The sequence below is a fragment of the Cebus imitator genome, unplaced genomic scaffold (assembly GCF_001604975.1).
Source record: "Cebus imitator isolate Cc_AM_T3 unplaced genomic scaffold, Cebus_imitator-1.0 Scaffold469, whole genome shotgun sequence".
NCBI lineage: Eukaryota > Metazoa > Chordata > Mammalia > Primates > Cebidae > Cebus > Cebus imitator.
In genome coordinates this window covers 1,503,237-1,512,315 of record NW_016107784.1, presented here as the reverse complement: position 1 = coordinate 1,512,315, position 9,079 = coordinate 1,503,237, and the positions used below count along the sequence as shown (strand labels likewise).

General features: G+C 40.3%; 1 protein-coding gene and 1 pseudogene across 3 annotated transcripts in view; both read left to right on the top strand.

The window, feature by feature from the left end:
* Positions 1-9,079, top strand: part of LOC108291868 (PZP alpha-2-macroglobulin like) — a 70,113-nt gene that overhangs the window by 35,910 nt on the left and 25,124 nt on the right. For all 3 annotated transcript variants that reach the window (XM_017512340.2, XM_017512339.2, XM_017512343.2), the window contains exons 16-17: positions 7,129-7,293; positions 7,746-7,851. In XM_017512340.2, the coding sequence (XP_017367829.1) occupies positions 7,129-7,293; positions 7,746-7,851 (271 nt within the window). The remainder of the gene's footprint in view (positions 1-7,128; positions 7,294-7,745; positions 7,852-9,079) is intronic.
* Positions 2,977-3,733, top strand: LOC108291874 (annotated as a pseudogene).

Sequence of the window (9,079 nt, the reverse complement as noted above, 5' to 3'; positions counted from 1 at the left end):
GGGGTGGGTTCAGAGCCTAGCAATCTTGCTAAGGAGTAGCAGGGAATGATGAAGAAAAGGTCATAGAGGTCAAAATGAAAGATGGAGAGAGGAACTTGAACAGCTGGATAAAAGGAAATGAAGACTTACCTAGGAGGAGAGGAGCCCTTTTAAAATAAAAAAAAAAAAAAAAAGAATTGTCTTGGCTATTCAGGCTCATTTTGGTTCGATATGAATTTTAAAATAGACTTTTCTAATTCTGTGAAGAATGTTAATGGTCGTTTAATGAAAATAGCATTGAATCTAAAGATACTTTAGGCTGCATGGCCATTGTCATTACATTGATTCTTCTCATCCATGAGCACGGAATGTTTCTCCATTTGTTTGTGTCTCTCTGATTTCCTTGAGCAGCGGTTTGTAATTCTCTTGAAGAGGTCCTTCACTTCCCTTGTTAGCTGTATTTGTAGGTATTGTATTGTTTTGTAGCAACTGTGAATGGGAGTTCATTCATGATTTGGATCTCTGCTTGCCTGTTGTCGGTGTATAGGGATGCTTATGATTTTTGCACATTGATTTTGTATCCTGAGACTTTGCTTAAGTTGCTTATCAGCTTTACAGTCTTTTAGGGTTAAGATAATAAGGTTTTCTAGATATAAAATCATGTCATCTGCAAATAAAGATAATTTGACTTTCTCTCTTCCTGTTCAAATACGTTTTGTTTCTTTCTCTTCCCTGTTTGCCCTGGCCAGAAATTCCACTTCCATGTTGAATGGGTGTGGTGAGAGAGGGCATCCCTCTCTTTTGCTGGTTTTCAAGGGAAATGCTCCCAGCCTTTGCCTGTTCAGTATGATATTGGCTGTGTGTCATATATGGCTCTTATGAGGTATGTTCCTTCAATACCTAGTTTAGCGAGAATTTTTAACAAAAAGGATGTTGAATTTTATCAAAGGCCTTTTCTGCGTCTATTGAGAAATCATGTAATTTTTGTCTTTAGTTCTATTTATATAATGAAGTGCATTTCTTGATTTGTGTATGTTGAGCCAAGCTTGCATCCCAGGGATGAAGCCTACTTGGTTGTGGTAGGTAAGCTTTTGCTGTGCTGCTGGATTTGATTTGCAAGTATTTTGTTAAGGATGTTTGCATCGAAGTTCATCAGGGATATTGGCCTGAAGCTTTCTTTTTTTGTTGTGTCTCTGCCAGGTTTTGGTATCAAGATGATGGTGGTCTCGTACATTAGGGGGAGTCCTTCCTTTTCAATTTTTGGAATAGTTTTAGTAGAAATGGTACCAGCTCTTCTTTCTACCTCTGGTAGAATTCAGCTGTGAATCCATCTGGTCCTGGGCTATTTTTGGTTGGTAGATTATTTATTACTGCCTCAATTTCAGAACTTGTTTTTGGTCTATTCAAAGATTCAATTTCTTCCTGGTTCAGTCTTGAGAGGGTGTATGTGTCCAGTAATTTATAAATTTCTTCTAGATTTTCTAGTTTATGTACACAGAGGTGTTTATAGTATTCTCTGATAGTTGTTTGTATTTCTGTGAGTTCAGTGGTGATATCCCCCTATCTTTCTGATTGTGTCTACTTGATTCTTTTCTTTTTCTGTTTCTTTATTAGTTCAGCTAGCAGTCTATTTTATTTATTTATTTTTTTCAAAAAAGGGGCTCCTGGATTCATCGGGACTTTTTTTTTGAGGTTTTTTTATGTCTCTATCTACTTCAGTTCCGCTCTGATATTTGTTATTTCTTGTCTTCTGCTAGCTTTGGGTTTATTTGCTCTTGGTTCTCTAGTTCTTTTAGTTGAGATGTTAGGTTATTGCTTTGAGATCTTTCTAGCTTTCTGATGCAGGCATTTAGGGCTATCAATTTCCGACTTAACACTGTTTTAGCCGCATCCACAGATTCCCGTACATTGTCTCTTTGTTCTCATTAGTTTCAAATAACTTCTTGATTTCTGCCTTAATTTCATTGTTTACTCAAGAGTTATTCACAAGTAGGTTATTCAATTTCCATGTAGTTGTGTGGTTTTGGGTGAATTTCTTAATCTCAAGTTCTAATTTGATTGCACTGTCATCAGAAAGACTGCTATAATTTCACTTCTTTTGCATTTGCTGAGGAGTGTTTTACTTCCAATTATGTGATCAATTTTTGAGTAAATGCCATGTGGCAATGAGAAGAATGTATATTCTGTTGAATTTGGGTGGAGAGTTGTGTAGATATCTATCACGTCCACTTGACCCAGGGCTGAGTTTAGGTCCTAATTATCTTTGTTAATTTTCTGTCTTAATCATCCATCTAATATTGTCAGTGGGGTGTTCAAGTCTCCCACTATTACTGTGTAGGAGTCTAAGTCTCTTTGTAGGCATCTAAGCACTTGCTTTCTGAATCTGGGTGCTTCTGTACTGGGTGCATATATATTTAGAATAATTAGCTTTCTTGTTGAATTGAACCCTTTACCATTATTTAATACCTTTGTTTGATCTTTGTTTAAAGTCTGTTTTGTCAGAAACTAGCATTGCTTTTTTCTGTTTTCCATTTGCTTGGTACATTTTTTTCTCCATCTCTTTATTTTGAGCCTGTGTCTGTCCTTGCACATGAGATGGGACTTTTAAAGACAGCATGCTGATGGGTCTTGGCTTTTATCCAGCTTGCCATTCTGTGTCTTTTAACTAGGGCATTTAGCCGATTTACATTTAAGGTTAGTATATTTATGTGTGAATTTGATCGTGATGCTTTTTGGCAGACTTGTTTATGTGGTTAGTTCATCGTGTTCTGGTCTGTGTACTTCAGTGTGTTTTGCAGTGGCTGGTAATGGTCTTTCTTTTCCATATTTAGTGCTTTCTTCAGGAGTCTTGCAAGGCAGGCCTTGTGGTCATGAATTTCCTAGGCATTCACTTGTTTGAAAAGCATCTCATTTCTCCTTTGCTTATGAAGCTTAGTTTGGCCAGGTATAAAATTCTGGGTTAGAAATTATTTTCTTTAAGGCTGTTGAATATTGATCAGTAGCTGCTACACTGGAAGGATGGCAGAGCAAGAGCAAAGAAAAAATCCCTTTGGTTCCAGAAAATCTTCTGAAAAAGAAGAAGACTTATCAAGCCCTGAAAGCAACTCAGGCAAAGCAAGCACTTTTGGCAAAGAAGGAGCAGAGGAAAGGAAAAGGGCCTAGGTTTGAGTGACTGGAATTATTCCTACATGATTCCTGGCAGTGGAAACGTGACAAGGTGCATGTCAGATGACTAGAAGTAAAGCCTCATGCCTTCAAATTGCCAGGTAAACATGCCTTTGTCATATGAATAGAAAAAATTGATGGTGTCAGTTTACTGGTGCAAAGAACCATTGCAAGACTTCGCCTAAAGAAAATTTTTAGTGGTGTCTTTGTAAAAGTCACCCCCCAGAACCTAAAAATGCTGCAAATAGCGGAAGCTTATGTGACCTGGGGATTTCCAAATCTGAATTCTGTCTGGGAACTCATTTTGAAACATGGACAAGCCAAGGTCAAGAATAAGACCATCCCTCTGACAGACAACACGGTGATGGAGGAGCACCTGGGGAAGTTTGGTGTCATTTGCTTGGAAGACCTCATTCGTGAAACTGCCTTCCCGGGGAAGCATTTCCAGGAGATCTCATGGGTCTTGTGCCCTTTCCACCTCTCAGTGGCCCATCATGCTACCAAAAATAGAGTGGGCTTCCTCAAGGAGATGGGGACACTTGGCTATCGGGCTGAATGCATCAATCAGCTCATCTGCCAACTGAACTAGACCCAGGTGTCAAACTGTAATAAATTTTTATCAATGAAGTGGAAGCATGTGTTTTTGGGTTTTGGAGAATTTGTATTAAGTATCTTTGGAGATTATTTCCTTCTTTATCTTCAAAAACTGGAAAGGAAGGGTCAAAGAAAAGACAGTAGCTGGCCAGGAATGGTGGCTCATGCCTGTAATCCCAGTACTTTGGGAGGCTGAGGAAGGCGGACCACCTAAGGTGGGGAGTTTGAGATCAGCCTGACCAGCATGGTGAAACCCCATCTCTACTCAAAATACAAAAATTAGTGGGGTGTGGTGGCCCATGCCTGTAATCTCAGCTACTGGGGAGGCTGAGGCAGGAGAATCACTTGAACCCAGGAGGGAGAGGTTGCAGTGAGCCAAGATCGCACCATTGCACTCTAGCCTGGGCAACAAGAGCAAAACTCTGTCTCAAAAGAAAAAATAGTAGCTTATGTTCATAGCAAGCACCTCTCATCACAGTCTAGTCCCAAGGAAAAATTCCGGCGTTTTCTACATTGGCTATTGCCTTGTCTGAAATCAGCACATTCCGTGGAGGAAGGAGTCCTACTTTGCTGCGTCTCCTATCCTAGGGTTTAATGTTAGTAACTGAGTAACTCTAGCATTTGTACAAGGCTCCCTAAGACTCCTGCAGCAGTGGACAAGCCCAGGGACATAATTGAATCTGGAGATTCCTGGGGCCTTGTTGTGAAAAAGATTTGAAATATACATAGGAAGAAAGGTACAAAAATAAATGTTCACTTGTCTCTGAAAAAAAAAAAAAAAGATTCTTAAATATTGGTCCCCAATTTCTTCTTGCTTATATGTTTTTGGCTGAGAGATCCACTGTTAGTATGATGTGTTTCCTTTTATGGGCCACCTAGTCTGTCTCTCTGGCTGCTCTTAATATGTTTTCTTTCATTTTGTCCTTGGAGGACCTGATGATTTTGTCTTTGGGTTGATCTTATTGGCCTTCTCTGCATTTCCTGAATTTGGAGGTTGGCCTGTCTTGCTAGGTTGGGGAAGTTCTCCTGGATGATATCCCGAAGTATGTTTTCCAGCTTGGTTCCATTCTCCCTGTCTCTTTCAAGGACGCCGATCAATCATAGGTTTGGTCTTTTTACATAATCTCATATTTCTCAGAGGTTTAGTTCATTTCTTTTCATTCTTTTTTTTCTTTCTTGTCTGCCTGTCTTATTTCAGATTGATAATCTTCAAGCTCTGAGATTCTTTCCTCCTCTTGGTCTATTCTGCCATTGACACTTGTGATTGCATTGTGAAGTTCCTGTGATGTGGTTTTCAGCTCTATCAGGTTGATTATCTTCCTTTCTAAATTGGCTATTCTGGCTACCAGCTCCTGTATTGTTTTATCATGAATCTTAGCTTCTTTTCATTGGGTTACAATATCCTCCATTAGCTCTGCAAAGTTCATTATTATCCACCTTATGAATCTTACTTCTGTCAATTCAACCATCTTAGCCTCAGCTCAGTTCTGTGCCCTTGCTGGAGAGGTATTGCAGTCATTTGGAAGAGATGAGACACTCTGACATTTTGTGTTTTCAGTTTCATTTTGAATTAATTCCTTCTCATCTTTGCAGCATATCTACCTTTAATCCTTGAGGTTGCTCCCCTTTGAATTAGATTTTTGTGGGGTCCTTTTTGTTGATGTTGTTGTTTCCTCTTTGTTTTTCTTTTAACAGTCAAGCCACTTGATCATAGGGCTACTGCGGTTTGCTGGGGGTCCATTGCAGACCCCAGTTGCCTTGGTTTCTCTTGTACCTGGAGGTATCACCAGCAAAGGCCATGAAACAACAAAGATGGCAGCCTGTGGCTTTCTCTGGAAGCCCTGTCCCACGGGGGTACTAACCTGTTGCCAGCCCACATGCAACTGTTGAAGGTGGCTGGGGACCCTCATTGGGAGGTCTCACCTGGTCAGGAAAAATGGGATCAGGGACCTGTTCAAAGAAGCAGTCTGGCTGCTTTTTGATAGAGCAGGTGTGCTGCATTGGGTGGGACCCTTCCTTTCTGGACCACCTGTCTTCCCCAAAGCCAGCAGGTTGGAGTGGCAGAGTCAACCAAACTGCAGGGATAGCAGACACCCCTGCCCCCTGGGAGCTCCATCCCAGGGAGAGATCAAAGCTCTGTCTGTAGAACCCTGGCTGGAGTACCCGAAGCCCCTACGGAAAGGTCCCACTCAGTGAGGAAGAATGGATCAGGGTCCCACTTGAAGAAGCAGTCTGGTTACAATCTGGCAAGGGAGCTGTATTGCATTGTGGGAGACCCTTCCGCATCCAGATCATGTGTATTTTCCAAGCCTGCAGGCTGGAGTGGCTGAGCCCTCAGAACCACAGAGATGGCAGCCGCCTCTCCTGCCAGGAATTCAGATCCATCTCAGGTGGGCTCCAACCCACTGCCATTGGCTGGCTGGGATTCCAAGACCATGGGTCTTAACTTGTGAGGTGCTGTGGAAGTGGGGTCCACAGGATGATGGTCTTTGGCTCTCTGAATTCAGCTTCCTTCCTAGGGATCTGTACAAACAGATTTCCTGCCTTTCTGTGGATCCCAGGGCTGGAATACGTAAAACTCCTGGGTCTCTGTGTGCCTGAGCGGCTGCTCTGCCAAGACTCCACATAGCTCTGTGTATCAGACCCAAGGCCCTGGTGGCATGGGCTCACGAGGGTATCTCCTGATCACGGGTTGCAAAGATCCATGGAAGAAGTGTGACTTCCCAGGCAAGGTCGCACCATCACCCACTGCTTCCCTTGGCTGGCAGTGGGGATTCCTTCTGTTGCCCTCCCCCACCTCCATCTCCACCCCTGCTGCTTTCCTTTGTTCTCTGAGGGTAAACTTGCTTGCCTAGTCAGTCTCATTGTGAAAACCTGAATATTTCAATTGAAGGTGCTGAATTTACTCACCCCTTTTCATTCCACTTCGTAAGTGCTGCAGACAGCAGCTGCTTCTAATCGGTAGTGTATATGATTTTCTATCTGAGAATAAGCCTGAGTAGACATAGATATTTAACAGGTGGCAATAATAATGTGTAGCTAAATTCCTCGGGGCATTAAGCATTAATCAAACACAGATGCAAGTCAGATCTTTTTCTATATTTTTTATAGTCTACTTTTACCTCTAGGTTCTACAATGAAGTTTTAATTAATCCTTCATAACTTAAGATTTTATTAATCTTTAGAAACATTTTTCCAAGTAGATTTTATTTCTTTATAACAAAACAACGCTGTTAAATATAAGCAAAATCTTCAACTTATCTCTAAGGTGCCAGCTACATGAACGTACTCTAGAAAAGATTGCTGATTATTATTATATTTCTCTCAGTTCCTTGTGACTATTTCAAAAGCAAAGTAAGAGCTCTGCCTTTGATCTCCCCACTGCTGCAGGTGTATAATCTGCTAACTGTGAAGGATCTCACCAGTTTTCCTGACAATGTGAACCAGCAGGAGGGAGAACACGAACCCTGCCCCAACCCCTTCATCTTTCGTTATGGGGCCTTCTATGTTCCCTTATCAAGTAATGATGAAGCAGATGTTTATGGCTTCCTCAAGGTAAAATTCTCCCTACTTCTTAACATGCTGGCTTGTGATTTATTGAATGTTAATAAAACTCTGTATCTATGCATAATTTTAATAATTATTTAGATGTGCCTCTTCATTTTTCAGTGGAGAAAAATGAAGCCCATAAAGAGGTTAAAGTCTCTGTCAGGATCAGGCCAAAACTCAGTTTGTCAGTCAGGGCTAGATCTAACCTCTGCCTATTCATCCAGATACTTTTTAGTTATGTGTAAGGGTTTTTTTCACAAAGTAAACAATGGCAAATAAAGAATACAATCTTAATAATCCATAAGTATAGTCATTTCACTACTGTAGATTTACTGTAGGGTGTTTCACCATAGAATTAATATAAGGCTACTGGAATTACATAAGGCAGTTTCTAAGGATAGTATGTTTCATATATTCTAATCAAGCTTACAAGTTGATGGAATAATCATTTTTTCCAGGAGATGGGATTAAAGGTGTTCACTAACTCAAAAGTCCGAAAACGAAAGTCATGTTCAGTCACCCCCATTGCGCCTGTAGGAGGAGTGAGTCAAGGACACTATGGAGGTATAATAGTAATTTGCTTTTAATTTTATTTCATGTCCAATAATATTACTATGCCAAAAATATAAAATGAGATAATATAGCCCTATTTCCATTTTACACACACAGAGAAACCAAGATTCAAATTAGTTGTTTCTTGCTAACTTAGCTGGTGATAACCAGAGATTTTTTTTAGATACATCAGATATTTCAGGGCACAAAATCAGATAAAATACAAGATTCTGATGTACCATAGGAGAAGGAAAATGCTTACAATGGAAGGAGAGAATAATTCCGATTATGGAAACAGGAAAGACATTCATAGGAATGCTGTATTTTAAAAAACATAAAGAAGGACAAAATCCTTCACTGGTGACAAGAAACAATGTGAACATCTCAGAAATGTCTCCCAATCTTTGGCCAAAACCACTACTCAAATAAAGCAGACATTTTCAAGACCCTTCAACTTATTAAAACGTCTGTCCCATCGCCAGGTCTGCTTACACTGGAACACTGTCCAGCCCTGCCTCATCCCTCTCACCTGATTCCACTCCCCTTTTCTCCAAAATATTCCTGATGTCCATCTGCTAACGAAATCTATATGCCTTGAGCTCAGACTGGAAATCAGAAGTCCTATATGTGAAGTGGGTGTGTCACATCTCCTCTCTAAGCCTCAAATCCTTCATTAATAAATTGAAGGACTTTGACTAATGGTTCTTCAAGATCTTGGAAAATGCCCAACAAGATAACTAAATACAATGTGCCAAAGCAAATTAAGAACACTTGATTGTTTAAATAGCATTTCTATGTTCCTTGGCATTTAGATTACATTTAAGATTAATATCCATCTTTAAATGAGCTTTATTATAAAGAAAATGACACCTGTTAAAGGGCCATGGACTGTTTATACATTCAGTGATAGCACACATTTCTAACAATATCTCAAAAATGGTAAATATGATTTTGTCATATATCAAAGATATTATATAAATAATGAGAATAGAGCATAAGGGAAAGGAAAATAGCCAAGAGACTTAAATAGAACAAACATCGAGTTTAAACCATGGAAGTTAGGGATGAAGGAAACATTCTGGAATTTATTAAAAATGGATGTGGGGCCGGGCGCAGTGGCTCACACCTGTAATCCCAGCACTGTGGGAGGCCGAGGCGGGTGGATCACGAGGTCAAGAGATCGAGACCATCCTGGTCAACATGGTGAAACCCCGTCTCTACTAAAAATACAAAAAATCAG